We start from the raw sequence: 20,008 nt of genomic DNA, 5'->3' as shown, positions 1-20,008 counted from the left end.
ACTCTTAATCACTGATCTATCTCTCCAGCCCTTGCCAAAGAACTTTTTAAATGAACAGATATGAGGAAATGCACTTATCTATAATATATATCAAGCTCAATTTGGATTTCTAGATTCAGACATGAATGAAAAATGGTGTCCAGTATAAGGAAGAGGTATTTTATTTCATGCATGTACCAATTCTATGTGATAGTAGAGAGATTTGGGGGAGAAATTACTGTACAAATGATCAAGAATCATAATCATAATCAAGTTCCCACATTCATGAATCCTTTTTAGTATAAAGCATATTATGAAAATTCACTGATGGCTTATACCATTTATTCCCAACTATTTTGAAATATATGGTGCAATTTTTTTTTATATATTGGCACAAGTGAAGAGAGTTGGATGAATTATTTATAGTAAAGTAGCACATGAATATTTAACTCCTGTAAACCAGCCTATGATATGAAATGAGTATTCAGAAGTGGGTGAGGCTCCAAAAGGCTTTGAAAGCAAAAGTGTATCATAGCCCTTAGGGGTTTCTCTATGTTCACAGTCATTCTTTCTTTAACTTGCTTTTTATTTATTCTTCGTGTCCCTCACATCATGCCTCTCAATCCTACCTACCTCCTCTACCCCTCTTGTCTACCCTCTGCCCTTTCAACACCATCCAAATAAAATAAATAAAATTTAAGAGAACAAAAGAAAAATCACTCGTCGAAGCTGCAGTGTGACACAGTGAGTTATGCAGTAATTCTATTATCCACATGTCTTTACTTACAAGTGTTCACTGCAAACTGTCATTGATCTGGCTCAAGGCCTCTGTTTTCTGTTACACTATGAATACTGGGTGTTCAAAGGGAGTCTTCTTGGATATCCTGCCACTGCCCTGCACTGTGAAGATCTTCCAGCCCTAGGTCTGCAGGACTAGCCCCTCCACATGCTCTAGCAGATCACAGATGGGGTGGATGTTGGGGTGGGCCAACTCATAACCCTTTTTGTGAGCCTGGGAAGTTGCAGTGTTGGCCAGTTCTCCGCCATCCTCAGGCCTAAGGTGATCTCTCTGGCATTGCCCTGGCTAGTTCACCCCTTTAGAAATGAGCTGCTTTCATGCCCTCAGAGTTGGCTTTCCCACACCTACACCATCAGGGCCAGCTCTACTGTGTTACACAGGCAAGGTGCAGGGGCCACACTCCTGAGTGCTACAGCTGGTGAAGGGCAGGACAGCTCTCCTACTATTATGACCTCAAAGCCAGCCCTCCACCTGCCACAGGCTGTAAGGGGAGGGAGAGAATCTCTTCCCCACCCACACCACCATAAGGCAGATGAGGGGAGGGGCCAGATCTCTCATTCACATTCTCTGGGCTGGTTCACACTTAGCACCCCTGACCCTACATCAATATGTTCAGACAGGTCAGCTCTTCTGTTGTAGGTAGAGTTTTCCTGCCTGGCCCACAGTCAGGGCAAATCTCTCTCACCTGCCAGTCCCACAGCCGTCAGACCTGACCAAGTAAACACAGAGACTTGTATTGGTTTCAAACTGTATGGCCATGGCAGGCTTCTTGCTAACTGTTCTTTCAGCTTAAATTAATCCATTTTTATAAATCTATACCTTGCCACATGGCTCGTGGCTTACCGGCATCTTCACATGCTGTTTCTCATCGTGGCGGCTGGCAGTGTCTCTCTGACTCAGCCTTCCACTTCCCAGCTTTATTCTCCTCCTTGTCCCGCCTACACTTCCTGCCTAGCCAATGGCCAATCAGTGTTTTAATTATTGACTAATCAGCAACACATTTGACATACAGAACATCCCACAGCACTTCCCCCCTTTTTTTTAAAAAAAAAAAGGAAGGTTTTAACCTTAACAAAGTAAAATTACATATAATTTGGGAATTTGGGCGTAGCTTCTCTTACTACTTCCTGCTGCAGGGGGGCGCTGTATCTTATGGGGATACAAAGAAAATTTTAGGATCATGGAAAAGTCCATGAGGGTGTATCGTCTGAGCCAGTTGCCTTCAAACCATTCTGGATGTTGGATCATCTGGGCCATGGTGTCATCAGAGACCTTTCAGGGGGTCTTGGCTGGTCAAACCTGATGTATCTTAATCTGGAACAAATCCATAGCCTTTGGCTTTCTGTGGGAACAAAAGCAGAGTCTCCTTTCCAAAGTAACATATCCTTATATCCAAATTTTGAAGTCAAGGTACCTTTAAAATATACATTTTGGTTTAACTCAACAGCTTTTACAATCAAATGTTTTTCTGCAGTTAAAAGTCCCAAAGACAACACAATGCAGATTCTCTGTGTAATATCCATTTTTACATGGCTTATTTTTTATACTACCTTTACTGTCTCTTTAAAGACTTTATTTTTTAAAACTGTGTATTTGTTTCTATAACTCTATATATCATCTTTTTTGTCTCTTTCAAGCCTACGTATCTTTTACACAATTGTAAACTATTACATCTGAATCTGTCTTATTGTGAATCTATTGCTTTAAGCTGCAGCAGCTGTGGCTGCTGGCTCCATCCACCTCAGCTTCCCAACATGGCTACGTTTACCACCAGCTCTGGGAGCTATCGTGGGTCTATGCTTTTATCCAAGCAGTGTGTAGACCAGAAACCTCTTTTTTTTGTTTTGTACCAGCAAAGGCTAAATCCACCATGCAGCTTAATGTGCCACTTGCAGAGGTCTCATTCCCGACAAACTGCAGGTCGAGCGCGCACACCAGAAACCCACAAGGAGCTCAAACCAGCAGCTGCCGCTCATTTGAGAGACAATTAGGAACTGTTTTTAGCTCCGTTTTAGAATCTTTTTTCTCAGTTTTTAGGTGGAAACTCTTGCCCCACGTTGGGCGCCATTTGTAGGTAGAGTTTTCCTGCCTGGCCCACAGTCAGGGCAAATCTCTCTCACCTGCCAGTCCCACAGCCGTCAGACCTGACCAAGTAAACACAGAGACTTGTATTGGTTTCAAACTGTATGGCCATGGCAGGCTTCTTGCTAACTGTTCTTTCAGCTTAAATTAATCCATTTTTATAAATCTATACCTTGCCACATGGCTCGTGGCTTACCGGCATCTTCACATGCTGTTTCTCATCGTGGCGGCTGGCAGTGTCTCTCTGACTCAGCCTTCCACTTCCCAGCTTTATTCTCCTCCTTGTCCCGCCTACACTTCCTGCCTAGCCAATGGCCAATCAGTGTTTTAATTATTGACTAATCAGCAACACATTTGACATACAGAACATCCCACAGCATTCTGTGCTACTCAGGCAAGGTGCACAGCCCACTTTTCCAGGTGCTGAAGCTGTTAAGTGGGAGGGTCAGCTCCCTCACCCACCACAGACAGCAGGGGGAGGTCATCTTTCTCTTTCCCTCATGACCACATGGTAGATGATGGAGGTGTGGTCAGCTATCCCAGTCTCACCCCTTCAGGGCCAGCTCACCCATGCCTCTGCCAACAGGGTCAGCTCTACTGTGCTACCCAGGCGAGGAGTACTGCTGTGGGATGGTCTGTATGTGCTCTGATTGGTCAATAAATAAAACACTGGTTGGCCAGTGGCCAGGGAGGAAGTATAGGCGGGACTAACAGAGAGGAGAATTGAGAGAGCAGGAAGGCGAAGGGAGACACTGCCAGCCACCGCCATGACAAGCAGCATGTGAAGATGCTGGTAAACCACAAGCCACGTGGCAAGGTTTAGATTTATAGAAATGGTGGCAGGTGACAGAGATTTTTCCTGACTGTGGGCCAGGCAGGAAAACTCTAGCTACAAGTATGGCCTGCTTAACTTAACTGAGTGCTGCACCTGGTAGGGGTGTAGGTTACCTCCCTATTCTGCCTCAGTCTGCAAGGAGTGACTAAAGGTGGCATCTCTATCTCAACCACCCCACCATATGACAGATAATCAGTGGGTCCAGCTCTCCCACACTCACAACTTCTGGGTTGACTCACCTATACCCCTGCCAAAAGTGTTGGCTGTACTCAGCTACCCAGGCTAAGTGCAGTCTGCTCTCCTCAGTACTGCAGCTGGTGGGGGCAAGGGCAGATCTCCCACCTGCAGTTGGAGGGGCATCTCTCCCCTGCCCATGCTACCATATGTCAGATGAGGGACAGGGTCAGATGGCTAATGTCACATCCTTGGGGCTGGCTCACTCTAACCCTGTCAATAGGATCAACTCCACTCTGCTGCCCATAGGAGGTAGAGGCCCTGATCTCCCTAGTGATGCAGCGAATATGTGGGCAGGGCCAACTGTGCCGTTCTTTCCTCTTGGCCTTTAGTGATATCAAGAGCCACAGACATCAATACAGACCATGGCTGCAATAGGGACATGAACCCAGACATGGACCCTGGCAGCAGCAAAGGCCCAGATATCACCATGGCCCTGGGTAGCAATCAAGTCACCCACCCCACACCACTGCTTACTGCTTCACCTCTTTGGATGTGCCTCTGTCCACAGGACATGAACCATTCCATCTCTCTCTTTCCCATATCACACTACACATTTGCTCACCATTGTACTGCCCAACTGCCTGAAGCCCTATTGCACTGGACAACCCTGATCACAGGCATTCTTTATGGATTGTTCAGTAGATGCCAGTTCAGCCTAAGACAATGCTGAGAACATGTGTGTGGGCCACACAACATTAAACTACTCGTCTTCTCATTTCTACTTGTCATCTTGTCAACTAGGATACCAGCTGACACATCAAACCATTGAAACTACTCATTGTTTCCTAGCAGATTTCATTGCCATTAATATTCTTATTCCTTGAAGAGAATATTCTTTATAAACTAAAATATTCATGCCTAGTAATATGATGAAGATATGTTTAATCACCAAAAAGAGGATAAGAATTATGTTTAGAAGAATGTCCTGTGAACAACTGACCAAACTTCTAGATGTTAATGCACATCAATAATACACTATACAGACAGTTCTGTGGACATCAGATGGATAGGGATCTAGCAGGCTTGAGCCAACGTGGCATTTGCCTTTCAGTTTTGCTATTTGTATAGCAAAGTGTTTAGGCCTGACTTCCAGATATTCTTTCCATAATATATTATACAGAACTGTGGTATCTGGGCTCCTCACTTCTTGGTCTATATTGAATTTGAACTATGAAAATGAAAGATTATATGTATGTTCTAAAAAGGAAAAGATCTTGACTTCACCTGCAACCAGGGGGAGCTCAGAATCTTGAAATTCTCATCCAGTTTTTTCATCAAGTTAAGAAAATCCTGATCTTTATAATCAAAACGATTCTGGAAAATAATGGAGCAGATGACATTGCATGGAGCACAGCTCAGGATGAATGTGGGATCACAGGGTGAGCCTGGATAATTAGAAACAATTAGAAAAATACCATTAAAATATACAAAGAAGACATTTTGTTTTTGTTAACATGTAAAGAGTCTTTAGAAATTTTCAACCATATCTTTTCTAATATTCTCCTAACAGCTAAGTATTCATTATATATAGAATGCACATATCACTTTTACCTTAACCTTGAGGTGGCCTCAACATTACTACTTAAATAAGAACAGATTGTATCTGTTATACCAATTTTTACACTTAACTATCTGGTACTTGAAAGAAAACAAAAGATTTTATAAATCTAAAATTACTAGTATTCAGAACAGAATTGTTTCTCACTGGAATTCCTAATTATCATATAACACTGGGATTTAAATAGAGGAGTGTACACCTGGAAGATCTCCAGCCACAATGAGTAACCAAGGAAGCAAGTATTGATCCAAGGAAGGAGGAAATGGCAACACTACAGGTGAGTTCTGGTATGAGAAGAAAAAATGGGGAGAATTCCTCCTGGTTTCAGGACAATAATGTGTAATCTCAAGAGCGGCCACTCCCATGTGGATTCGTTTGCATCACTAAATAAAAGGAAAGATTTTACTGTACAGTTAAATTCCAAGAGGGGGAAACAACATGACGGTGGTAATAGAGACTTCCCTTTTCTCATTTCATCATTTAAAACAATGCATTTTGCTCCATAGGAAGTAAATTTGAGAAGTAGACACAAAGTATAACAAGGTCAGTGCTAGACAGATAGCTCTGCGTTCAGAGTACTTGTTGCTGTTTTAGAGAAACAAAGTTCAGTTCTGAGCACCCTCCTGGTGGCTCATAACAGTCTGCAACCCCCAGTTCCAGGGGAGTCTGACACAATTTTCTGACTTCTGTGACACCTGGCACATAAGTGGTGCACACATGAATGTGAAGGACAACATTTAAAATAAAATCTTTTTATTTATTTATTTTTTTAATTTTTACATACCAATCGCAGTTCCCCTTCCCTCACCTTCCCCTGCCCCATCCCCTACCTCCTCTTCACCCAATCCCCCATTTACTCATCATAAAGGGTAAGGCCTCCCTTGGGGAGTCATCACAGGCTGGCATACCAAGCTGAGGCAGGACCAAGACCCTCCCCCCTGCCTCAAGGTATCCAGAGCTGGTATCCCACCATAAGGAATGGGCTCCAAAAAGCCAGTTCAAGCATACAGAATAAGTCCTGATACAACTACCAGAGGCCACAATTATACACATAAAACAAAAATAAATGATCTTTTTAAAGTATAATAAAGAAGGCTGGGGGAGGATGCAATAGGAAAAATGGAAATGGGGTGGCCAGAAAGGTGGTGGTAGGTGAGCATGTTTAAAGCACAAGGTACACTGCTATGAAATGCCTTTATGAAGCCCAGACTATATCCAGCAAAAATGTTTATTTTTTAAAAGAAGTAAATGATGATTATGTTCAATCAAACTCTACACAGCTTATTAGCGCAAAAGTGTGGTTTGCAGTTTTGTAAACATTTTCCAATCACTATTATCAAATTGCTATGCTGATATAATGCTTAAAATTTGTGTATCACATATATGTATATTACAGGTCAAAAACGCATAAGAATTTTTTTTTCTAGATTTTATTATTTGTATGCATGTGTTTAAGTGAGTGTGTGTGTGTGTGTGTGTGTGTGTGTGTGTGTGTGTGTGTGTGTGTGTGTTTTATGTGAGAAGGCTAGGAGAGCATGTCAGATCTCATGGCACTGCCTGACATGGGAAGTGGTGGCACACACCTTTAATCCCAGCACTTGGGAGGCAGAGACAGATGGAACTCTGTATCTGAGGCCAGACAGGTCTATAGAGTGAGTTCCAAGACAGTCAGAACTACACAGAGAAACCATGTGTGATGTAATGTCTCCCACTTTATCTGCAGTTTTAGTGATTTGGTCCATCTCTCTTTTTTGGCTAAATTTGAAATTTTTAAAAATCTGGCTAATCTTTTCATAGAATCAACTCTCCATTGATTCTCTGCATTTTTGTTTGTTTGTTTTTACATCATTAATTTATTTCGTCCTTGATTTTTATTATTTCCTCCTGTTACTTTCTCTTTATTGTTTTGATTTGAGAAAAGCACAGCCCTGGTTTCCAGGAATTTATTATGTAGACCCTGCTGGCCTCAAACTCATAGATATCTACCTATCTCTGACTCCTGAGTGCTAGGATTGAAAGCATGCACTGCAACACCCAGCCTTCTTCCTATCTAACTTCTTATGGTATTACTTGTTCATTTTTGTGAAGATTTTTTTGGTGCATCATTAAGTCATTGATTTTAGATTTCTAAAATTTTTGATATAGGATAGCTCTCATAGTGCTGGAAGGTGCTATGTGAGCTACCAGAAGAGAAAATTAATGATCAATATCACCCAGACATAAACTCTGCAAGTAACAACAGTAACTTGCCTGACAAGACATATCAACTGGTGCCACAGTGAGCATTAACGATGTGGAAATTGCAAACAACATTCTTTTTTCATTTAAGCCTGTTCCATGAGATAAATCCCATATCACATCAAGGCTCTATGCCTAGATGTGTCAATCACCTTGGGGGAGAATGTACTATCACTCTGCTGAATTGGCATAGTATTAATCAATTCCAAATAAATTACAGTGGTATCTATTGATTCATGCATCTCTCAACCCATATCATTCAACTCCTATTTGCAGTAGATGATGATTAACACAGAGACCCACAGTCACTCAAGGCACAGAGCAAAACAAGACAATGGTATGCTCAGCCATAAATGGGACATCTGTAACTCACTGCTTCTTCCTAAGGCTTATGGATTATCATGGAAGAAGGGACAGAAAAAAGGCAGAGGTGTTGTGTGACATAAAGGAAAAAGTGTATCCCTAACACATCAAGGCAGCTGCACATGTAACTATAAAACAATTGTGACAACATTCACAAGACCCATGTAAGTTTAAGAAAGATCGAATCACAGTATGGATAGAAGTGGCAACAAAGTCCCACCAATAGTCAAGAAGCTAGTGGCAGTATTTAGCTTTTGAGAGAAGGTGACTCAGTTTTCTTTAAAAGTGCAGCCCCTAGGAAGTCAAACATAATCCAGAAGAAAACCACACATACAAGATATTTCTTAACCACCATCAGAGAAGCTTCTGTTTACAGTAGATGATGATGAACACAGAGGCTACAAAGGGCAAAGTTGCAAAGAAAAAGAGATTCCAAGTGTTCATCCCCAAAAGTAAATTATGTACTGCACCCTTTCCTTAGAAGACTCAGGTGTCATTGAAGAAGAGGGGGCAGAAGGAGCATAAGAGCCAGAGGTGGTGGATGACTACAAGGAAATGATGTCTTCTGGGCACAGCAGGGCAGATGCACATCTGATCTAACAGAAAATATGACAGTATGCAGAAGACCTGTGAAAGCCAAAGATAGAAAAAAATCCTAGCATGAAGATGGAAGTTGGGCATGATGTAATACCCCTAATGGAGGTGTTATTGGCAATTATTAGCTTCTGGAAGAGGAAGGGTCAATTTTCTCTAAGAGTACAGACCCTGATAAATCCACCCTGATACTTTGGTGGAAAGTCACATATACAAGAATGTTTGAACAGCACAACTTGGCCTTTGTGGAAAAAATTAGAAAAGAAATGGTCAGGAAGAAAAAGGTGAGTGGATGTAGGAAGAAGTGTAGGAGGGAGGCTGAATGTGATCAAAAATGAGACAACTTTGTAGGGCTAGTGAAGTGATGGACCTTATGAAAGAACCCACTACCGGGTTTGCTTGACCAGCGTAATTCTTTACTATATTCTAAGTCATATCCTTATATGCATAGGTAAGTGTAGCTACCACCCCTTACTAAAGAGATCTCTTTTTACAGCAAATGGAGTCCATCCTAGAAAGTTACAATCGGATATAATGCAGGCACCAACAGATTATGGGGATCCCAGCCTCAACAGACACAAATACATCCCAACTCCTACATCTATGACTCAGGAAACATCACAGAAGATGAGGCAGAAAGATTATAAGAACCAGAATATCAAGAAGTCTTCTATAAAACAATTTGTTCTAGAAATGGCTGCAAAACAAGAATGGAAAAATGGCAAAATCAATAGATGTGCTAATAATGTGCAAAAGAAAAAATTTCACCTAGTCCTTCCCCTAGACAGGAAACTCCACACAACTAATGACTCCTGGGATAAGGATAATTATCCTCTCCAAAGCTTAAGCTCTTTTGTTGGTGGTCCAAGTGCAGAGTGGTCAGCCCTGAAATCATGTATTTGATATCCCACAACAAAGAGTACTCAAGAGATTTTACATGTATGTGTGCATGTATATACATATATACAATAATAAAGAAAAAGAGACGCCAGGCTATGGTGGCACACACGTTTATTCCCAGCACTCGGGAGGCAGAGGCAGGCAGATCTTTGTGAGTTCGAGGCCAGCCTCGTCTACAGAGCGAGATACAGGAAAGGCACAAAGCTACACAGAGAAACCCTGTCTCAAAAAAAAAAAAAACCCAAAAAAAGAAAAAGAAAAAGAAAAAGAAAAAGACTATCAACTTGAGAGTGTAAAAGGCATGGGAAGGGACAAGGGAGGGCATTTGGAAAGGGATAGAAGGAGAAAGAGGGAGGAATTATGTAATTCTATTTCAATTAAAACCTATTTTTAAACAAGTACTAAAGTCTGAAAGTACTAACAAAAATTTTATTAATCATACATATCAAGCACAAAGGAGGTTTGGTGGATATTAAATAAAGAGACAACACAAAGTAGGGTAGAGAAAAGTGGAAGTGTATCTCAGAGGAGTTGGTAGCTGATCACAATCAAAATACATTGTGTAAGAGTCACAATGTAATAAAAAATTTAAACAATTAGCAATACAATTTTGATAACATACTATTGCAGACACAATAATTGATGCATATTTTATTAACTCGGCTAAGAAATGAAATCCATAAAGCACATCATTGTTACCCCAGACTATAAAAATTGGCCTAGAAGAATCCCTGTACTGCCCAGTTAATTTGCTCAAACCTCTGAAATCCAAGAAAATGAAAACGAATATCCTCTGAATGGGCACTGTCACCGTTATCAATAGCACTTATTCAGTGGTGAAATAATACACAAAGAGAAATTACACTTGTGCTAATGGAAATCCATAGTTCTGCAGTTCAGTAGAAAATTAACATGAAACATATATTCATTGTTTCTGATGTAAAAACAAAGAAAAATTTACAATAGGATATTATCAACGTGACCTACACACATACCTAGACTAAGATGTAATTGCATAAACCTACACTTACCATTGGTTTTCCTCAGTACCTCCACAAGACACTGTGCTTCCTCTTGAACACGGTCCTCAATGCTCCTTTTACCCATGCCCAAATTCCGCAGAGTCATGACTGAGAAGCGCCTTATCTCTTTCCATCTGCTCCCATTGCTAAAAACAATACCTGAAAAATGGTAAAACACTAGAAATAGATTCTAGGAACAGATGAGAGATCTGATGGGTGGAAACCACAGAGAGGTCCAAAGTGTACCTAAGGAAGAAGTCCACTCCTCCTTTCATCTTCACTTCCACTGTGAACACTGTGCAGCACACATATGAACATGTACACTTACTTACCAAGGCCTTTAGTAACTCTTTCTGCCACTGGCAAGCTTCCTCTTCCAGCAAACTCCTCCCCATGATCAATCAGAGCTTCCTTCACTGCTTCATACCCATGCAACACCACAGTGGGCTTCCTGCCCAAGTACAAGGTGAACACAGGGCCATAGACATTTGAAAGCTAGAAATAGAAAAGAAAAATGTAAATACTAACAAAAAAGTCACTTTAATCTCCATGGAGTCAACACCATTCACACTGGTATTATCAGTGTTTTATTGGTATTTTAATATTTTTTTTATTCAGGCAAAACTCAGCTTCAAAAGGTTCTGAAGCCCATTTTTATCACACTATGGTTATTATAGTTCTTGATCACCTACAGTGAACCTTGTAATGGCTCAGAGCTAAGGTAGTTGTTATATAAGTATTACAATGAGCTTTCACACCAAAACATTCAGCAGGACGCTGGCCACCAGAACTCCATGTAGGCCACCCACCTGCCTACTGACTGCCCCACTCTCTCAGTGCCTATTCACCCTACCACAATCACCCCTCCCATCCTACCTACCATGTCCCAGTCCCCCAACTCTGGCAGAAATGCCCTGTTTGAACAGAGGCCACTCCACTCTGACCTACAGAAGTCAAGCCTACAGATGTGGAGACCCTCTCCTGAAACACAGGCCACTCCAGCCAGAAGAGCAGAGAAGAAACAGAAACCAAGGAACAAAACACCCATACTAGGAAACACATACTTCTTTATTTACAGATTTAATGCTATACATCAAACTCCTGATGCCATATTTACAGGTTTAGAAAAACAACAGAAGACTGCATAAGGGGCCACAAAGAACCAAGAATAGTCAAGGCACTCCTAAAGATAAAAAACACTGTTGGAGGTGTATCAATATTGGACCTCAAATTATATTATAGAGCTATAGTGATATACACAGTCTGATAATCACAAAAAATAGACTCACAAGTAGACCAATGAAATAGATGAAATAATGCAGAAATACAGCAAAAAAGCAAGGCCCACTTAGTTTTGAAATGTAAACTTGTAAGTCATCACAAATGATTCTGTTGAGCAGTCCAGACTTGGCAACTGCTACTACAAACACAGAGAGTGGACACTACGAAAGCTGCACCACAGGCATGCAATATTTCCTGGAAAAACAGGCCCTTCTCTGGCAGCGTTCTTAGCCCCAGACTTAGGTTTTGCAAAAATTAAGACTGGATATAAATATGACCAGATACGCTGAAATTTTGGGTTCTTTCTTACATGTCTTGTTTTATTCCATGTCTATTGGTATTTAGTTAAATTAGGCATCAGTTTGTTCTTTAGAGTCCAGCATCAAATAGATAACCTCAGTGAAAATACATGTCTAAAGTTCTACCTGAGTAATTGAATAAAATATTACTCACTATTGACCTTCAACCAAAAATAATGGAAAAGGCTGCTTTGGGGGTGTTTTTTAAAGATAGGAAATATTCACAAATTTTGCAATTTTGTGACTTTTTTCTTTTTTTATAAAATACAATGAAATGAAATTCTTTTCACCTGAATCCTTTTTCATTACTGAATTCCTGACAAGATACAGCTGTAAAAGTCATGAGGTACACAATACACTGCAAGAGTTTTGACTGTAGGATTATTTACAGCAATATTTCCTTTTCTACTAGCTTTTCATTTAAAGTAGCTTTCAATTTATCTTCTTTATCAAGGTATTGGAGGAGCACAAAGAATACTTACATTGGTCAAGGATTGGCTGATGTTCTTTGCATCTATCTGGAGGAAATTGCCAATAATTGGGAGAGGAGTAGGGCCAGGAGGGAGCTTTCTTCTCTCAGAGCTCTGTCTCCAGAGTGAGAGGAGAAGCAGACAGGAGAGACTGAGCACCAGGACTACGACTGGATCCATGGACACCCTTCTCACCGACACAGCTGTGATCAGACAGCAGGGAGCTTTTGTAACACTACCTGCTGAATCAACATGTTCCTCATTGAAACGTCATTGACTGATCAATCAGATAACCTTTAATCTCTTTCTCAAGTACACTTTGTGCTTTTGATAGAGAAAAATAAGTTTTCTTTACCCTTGTCCTTCTTTACAGGGTACCCATCTGAATTTCTGGTTTAATGGTACTGATTGGTGTCCAAATAGTCCTAAAAAAATAAACAAACATATTATAATGTACAACTATTCTTGAGAAGCAATAGATTAATATTGAGATGGAAGAAAACTCCTCAACCTTTACATTCTCAGATTAGTGACCAGTGACCAGGTAGGAATTTATAACTTATGGATAGTTTGTATATTCTATGAAATATATTTTTTAACAAAGTCTTAACTATGCAGCTTAGGTTGACCTCAAACTGACAATTCTGCTACATTGTACCAATGGCTAGAAATATATTTATACACTATCATGGTCATGCATATCTAAAATATTTCTTTGCTATATTAAACATTTGGACATATTTTACTCAACAGTGTAAGCCTTACAGCTCCTTATTTTATTCTTTGGCAATTTATAAAACTGAGATAACAAAAAAAAAACTATCACTTACACACTTGGAATTTGAAAATATACATTAAGCTTTTAGCTGAATAAAGTTGTTTTTCAGTTTTGTGTAGTGAATTGTGAAAGACCTTCTTTTTTTAAGTTATGGGACAGAAATAACTGTCAGTGTCTCACTGCTCATAGCTGGAAGAATTTAGAAATCAAAGTGACTATGTAATGGGCATATTTACTTCCCCGGCTTCACCATATATTCTTAAAGAAAAGTATTAGAATTCTCCCCATTCCACTGGTGCAGATGTAAACCTAGATAAGCACTATAGTCTATAGAGACAATAACAATAATTGGTATGAACAAAACCTCACCAAACAGCACAACCAAGTGGGTACCAAGTATTCAAATGCCTGAGCTGAAGAGGACATTTTAACTTTACCCATGTCTTGCATTTGACCTCCTTCCTTTCGCAAAAGCTTTCATTTTAATTATATCCATCACAATTTCTTGACTATGCACAATGGCACTATACTGATTGATCATAATCACTAACATTCACAGTAAACATGAATCTAGTTAATAATTATATCATTATTGTATTTATGTAGAAGTCAGAAAAGTTTGCTCAAGTTTTGTAATCTGGTTCAAATATTACAAAAAATAACTACAAAGGGAGCTAAGAAAACTTTGATAACCCCAAATCATGGTTATGCTCATTATTTACAATGACACAAGCAATATTTTGTTGCCCAAAACTTATTGCTCTAAAATCCCAAAGAATGGATTTGAATAAGACAGTCCCAGTGGATTAATTTTCATGCCTGGAATAATACTTATTCTGGCACATTTCTAAGTCAGCATGATGCTTTGGACCAACATTTCTTTTTATAGAATATAAGAATCAAAGAAAACTTAAGGAGAGATGGGTGTCTGTGCTCAACTGGTCTACATTTTGCTTTGCTTTTTAAGAAAATAACTGTTGGTGATGAATGGAGTATAACTAATCACTGTAACTCAATCAAGATGAATTGACTCTTAGGAAAACATTTTATTGATCCTTCATTACATTTTGTTTGTTAGCTTGTCTCTTCTTTCATCAACATCACATAATTAAAAATATTTTGATATTTTAAAGAAAAAGTTACTAGTACATATTCATTACATGACTGAATATATTTCATCATGCCATTTGCATTCAAGTATATTAAGACTGTGAGATTATAAACACCCCTTTTTTTGCCATGGTGGTGCCTCCTCATTCTAACTCCTATTCATATTTCTTTTCTGAAATAGTTCCTCTGCTATGTCTAAGAAATAGCTCTCACTCAAAGGAATAAACAGAAATAGTTTATTCTGGAGCCAAATGTGAGGGAGCATGACTGGGAAAACTGGGATGTTTCCCCCAATACCTTGTTCCAACATGGGAACAATTTCAAAGAAAACCGTAGTGGAATATATTTGTCAAATTTGTCTTTGGAAGCATTATGGAGAAATCTCAGGAACAGGCCTCAGATATTATCTGACATTCTTAGTATTTTTAGTTGGTAGAAGCTAGGGATCTGTTTATACATTCAAAAAGATTGCCTAATAGTCACAAAGATGAAAGGCCATGTAAAGAGTTGGGAAAAATGACTACAAAGGAAGCTGAGATGGCCTGAGGTCATTTGATTATAGACTTGCAACATTCTAGACTCTTCATAACACTGAAGTTCTTTTTTTCTGAAAACATACATTTATTTATTTATTTATTTATTTATTCATTTATTTATTTATTTTTATTTTGCAATACAATTCAGTTCTACATATCAGCCACGGATTCCCTTGTTCTCCCCCCCTCCCACTCCCCTCACCTTCCCCCCAGCCCAGCCTCCATTCTCACCTCCTCCAGGGCAAAGCCTTCCCCGCTGACTGAGAGCAACCTGGTAGACTCAGTTCAGGTAGGTCCAGTCCCCTTCTCCCAGGTCGAGCCACGCAATCCTGCATAGGCCCCAGGTTTCAAACAGCCAACTCATGCAATGAGCACAGGACCCAGTCCCACTGCCTGGATGCCTCCCAAACAGATCAAGCCAATGAACTGTCTCACCCATTCAGAGGGCCCATTCCAGTTGGTGACCTCTCAGCCATTGGTTCATAGTTCATGTGTTTCCATTCGTTTGGCTATTTGTCTCTGTGCTTTATCCAACCTTGGTCTCAACAATTCTCGGAGGAGTTGGAGATCCCAGCTGGATCAACAACAGAGAGGGATAACAAGGAATAGGAGACCATGGTAAATGAAGACCACATGAGAATAGGAGGAAGCAAAGTGCTAGAGAGGCCCACAGAAATCCACAAAGATACCCCCACAACAGACTGCTGGCAATGGTCAAGATACAGCCCGAACTGACCTACTCTGGTGATGGGATGGCCAAACACCCTGATTGTCGTGCTAGAAACCTCATCCAACTACGGAGGGATCTGGATGCAGAGATCCATGGCTAGGCCCCAGGTGGATCTCTGGGAGTCCAATTGGCGAGAACATACATTTATTAAACAAACTTGGACTCAATATCATTGGTTTTTTTTATTTTAATTTTAATTTTGCAATACAACTCAGTTCTACATATCAGCCACGGATTCCCTTGTTCTTCCCCCTCCCGCCCCCCTTACCTTTCCCCCACCCCACCCCACATTCCCACTCCTCCAGGGCAAAGCCTCCCCCGCGGACTGAGATCAACCTGGTAGACTCAGTCGAGGTAGGTCCAGTCCCCTCCTCCCAGGCCGAGCCAAGCAATCCTGCATAGGCCCCAGGTTTCAAACAGCCAACTCATGCAATGAGCACAGGACCTGGTCCCACATAGGGCCCAGGTTTCAAATAGCCAACTCATGCAATGAGCACAGGACCCGGTCCCACTGCCTGGATGCCTCCCAAACAGATCAAGCCAATCAACTGTCTCACCCATTCAGAGGGCTTGATCCAGTTGGGGACCCCTCAGCCATTGGTTCATAGTTCATGTGTTTCCATTTGTTTGGCTATTTGTCCCTGTGCTTTATCCAACCTTGGTCTCAACACTTCCGCTCATATAAACCCTCCTCATTCTTGCTAATTGGACTCCCAGAGATCCACCTGGGGCCTAGCCATGGATCTCTGCATCCGGATCCCTCAGTAGTTAGTGTTTGGCCATCCCATCACCAGAGTAGGTCAGTTCGGGCTGTCTCTCAACCATTGCCAGCAGTCTGTTGTGTGGGTATCGTTGTGGATTTCTGTTGGCCTCTCTAGCACTTTGATTCTTCCTATTCTCATGTGGTCTTCATTTACCATGGTCTCCTATTCCTTGTTCTCCCTCTCTGTTATTGATCCAGCTGGGATCTCCCGCTCCTCCAAGGTCTCTTTCCCTCGACCCTCCCACTTCATTACCCCCACTCAGGTCCAGGCTGTTCATGTAGATCTCTTCTATTTCTCTGTCATTGGGCGATCCCTGTGTCTTTCTTGGGGTCCTGTTTTCCAGGTAGCCTCCCTGGTGATGTGAGTAGCAGTCCAGTCTTCCTTGTTCCACTTCTAGTATCCTCCTATGAGTGAGTACATACCATGTTTGTCTTTCTGAGTCTTGGTTACCTCACTCAGGATGATTTTTTCTAGATCCATCCATTTGTCTGCAAACCTCATGATGTCATTGTTTTTCTCTGCTGAGTAGTATTCCATTGTGTATATGTACCACATTTTGTTTATCCATTCTTCAGTTGAAGGGCATCTAGGTTGTTTCCATGTTCTGGCTCTTACAAACAATGCTGATATGAACATAGCTGAACAAGTGCTCTTGTGGTGTGATTGAGCATTTCTTGGGTATATGCCTAAGAGTGGTATAGCTGGATCTTGGGGGAGATGGATTCCCAATTTTCTAAGAAAGCGCCGTATTGATTTCCTAAGTGGTTGTACAAGCTTGCATTCCCACCAGCAGTGGGATTTTCCATGCTCATGGATAGGCAGGACTAACATAGTAGAAATGTTAATCTTACCAAAAGCAATCTACAGATTCAATGCAATCCCCATCAAAATACCAACACAATTCTTCACAGACCTGGAAAGAATAATACTCAACTTCATATGGAAAAACAAAAAACCCAGGATAGCCAAAAGAATCCTGTACAATAACACAACCTCTGGAGGCATCACGATCTCTGACTTCAAGCTCTACTATAGAGCTACAGTAATGAAAACATCTTGGTACTGGCATAAAAACCGACATGTGGACCAATGGAATTGAATTGAAGACCCTGACATTAATCCGCACACTTATGAACATATAATTTTTGACAAAGAAGCCAAAAGTGCACAATGGAAAAAAGAAAGCATCTTCAACAAATGGTGCTGGTGCTGGCATAACTGGATATCAACATGTAGAAGGCTGCAAATAGATCCATATCTATCACCGTGCACAAATCTTACATCCAAGTGGATCAAGGACCTCAACATAAATCCAGCTACTCTGAACCTGCTAGAAGAGAAAGTAAAAAGTAGTCTTGAAGGCATTGGCATAGGAGATCACTTCCTAAACAGAACACCAGTAGCACAGACACTGAGAGAAACAATCAATCAATGGGACCTCTTGAAACTGAGAAACTTTTGTAGAGCAAAGGATATGATCAACAAGGCAAAGCGACAGCCTACAGAATGGGAAAAGATCTTCACCAACCCCACATCTGACAGAGGACTGATATCCAGAATATATAAGGAACTCAAGAAATTAGACATCAAAATGCCCAACAGTCCAATTAAGAAATGGGCTATAGAACTAAACAGAGAATTCTCAACAGAGGAAACTCAAATGGCTGAAAGACATTTAAGGAATTGCTCAACATCCCTAATCATCAGGGAAATGCAAATCAAAACAACTCTGAGATACCACCTTCCACCTGTCAGAATGGCTAAGATCAAAAACACTGAAGACACCTTATGCTGGAGAGGATGTGGAGCTAGGGGAACTCAATATTATTGTTTTATCATTTAGATAGCAGAAAATTTTCCTAGATATATAGAGATATAAATAGTTATAAACAAAAATCACAGTGATTTTTTTTTAGTTGTGCAACAGGATTAGAAAATAAGAAGAGAGAAACAGACTTTTTCATTGCACATGATAATTTCAGGTGAGCCAGCAGGTGCTCAGTGGTGTGGGGAGGTGGGCACACTTGTATAGTTCATATGGCAACTGTTACCACAGGACATCCTATGGTGAGGCCCCACATTCTCAGAAGAGCTGAGGTCACCAAGGAGGTTTAGGCCTGACTCGTGTGGTCCAGGAGGGCCACAAAGACTCCTGCTCACTTCCCCTCAGTCACATAGGTAATGGTATATATTACATGACCAACCAGAGTAAAACTCTCTGCCACCTTGAAATGACAGTGTGTAGTGGGATGCAAGGTTTTGAGGTTTGCAAGACAGATTTGATGGGAGTGTGTCAGTTCTAACCAGTCAGTCAGCCTTCATGATTACCTCTACTTTCAAGGAAGTAGCATTCATGAGGAGAATCCTCTAGAGAGATACCTTTGTGGCATGCTGGGCTCTGACAACTAAAATAAAGGAAATAGTTGTATTACCACTATCATAAATATCTACCTTGCCTTAACCCATAGAGAAATTTGAATCCAACATTTTAAAAATGAAAAGAAGATAGAAGAGTAGAAGGAACGCAAAGACTTGATTAAATATTTCAGAAGTATGTTCTGAATTAGGTGTGTTTTGTGTTTGTAATTAATTCTTTTAACATTTTATGAATCTGTGCTACAATAGTTGGTAATTCTTGTGAGTTATTAAGACAACTTTTCAAAGAGTGATAAAAAAGGCTCTCCATTGGTCATATTCCATAGACACACTATTTGATCAGGCATCCTTAGACCAAATTCAAGAATTAAAGGAGCTAAGTGAGAATCCATAATGTCCAATGGAGGTATAATTAAAAGAAAAGTTATATTCAAGATGTAAGGCTCAAGGCTTCTCTCCATCACATCTACTTCCCTATTATTATCCAGGAGCAGTGGATTTGGAAGAAGGTGAAAGTCAGTGCCTTGGACTCTAAACCAGTACGGAGCCAGTCGCGATAACACTCCATTGCCCCATTCTTTTTGTGTGTCTGCATATTGACCTTCTGGAATAACATGGACCTACCAGCCATGAACTGTTACCACCACCCTCCCCAACTCTCTGTAACCCTAAGAGAGGGTAAGACTACCTGTTGGGTGGAGCTAACAGAGAATCTTCCCTTGTTTTTGGTGTTTGCCACAATTCAATGAGATAGAACAGACAGGGAATGATATCCCTGTGCTTAGGGCAGAGTTTACAGATGGAGCCTCTTGAACTGCCATAGAGTCATGTGGGAATCTTTGTAGCCTTGGGACAAACAAGCCTTACATCACTGACAGCTTTTTTTGTGGCTATAAAACTACATGTCTGAACAGTGTGTTGATGGAGAACAGACTCTCCATAGGACTTCCTGCAGCATTCGGGCTCTAAAGCCAGAAAGTAAAATTTAACACACACATACTTTGTGGGGAAAGAAATAGCAGGTAGCAACAGAATATATTATGAATGCCTGGCAGTT

At 40.7% G+C, this 20,008-nt stretch overlaps 1 protein-coding gene across 3 annotated transcripts in view; it reads right to left on the bottom strand.

The window, feature by feature from the left end:
- The window catches only part of LOC128094919 (cytochrome P450 2C25-like), a 66,075-nt gene extending 53,238 nt beyond the window's left edge, over positions 1-12,837 (bottom strand). For 2 of the 3 annotated variants that reach the window (XM_052713521.1, XM_052713523.1), the window contains exons 1-4: positions 12,670-12,837; positions 10,940-11,102; positions 10,617-10,766; positions 5,157-5,317 (exon numbers count right to left, since the gene is read on the bottom strand). In XM_052713521.1, coding sequence (XP_052569481.1) covers positions 5,157-5,317; positions 10,617-10,766; positions 10,940-11,102; positions 12,670-12,837 — 642 coding nt within the window. The remainder of the gene's footprint in view (positions 1-5,156; positions 5,318-10,616; positions 10,767-10,939; positions 11,103-12,669) is intronic. The other variant, XM_052713522.1, reaches the window with a different exon arrangement.
- Between the last annotated feature and the right edge of the window lie 7,171 nt (positions 12,838-20,008).

This window comes from Peromyscus californicus, unplaced genomic scaffold (genome assembly GCF_007827085.1).
Source record: "Peromyscus californicus insignis strain IS unplaced genomic scaffold, ASM782708v3 Scaffold_4__1_contigs__length_199733344, whole genome shotgun sequence".
Classification (NCBI taxonomy): Eukaryota; Metazoa; Chordata; class Mammalia; order Rodentia; family Cricetidae; genus Peromyscus; species Peromyscus californicus.
This window is presented reverse-complemented; position numbering and strand designations above follow the sequence as displayed.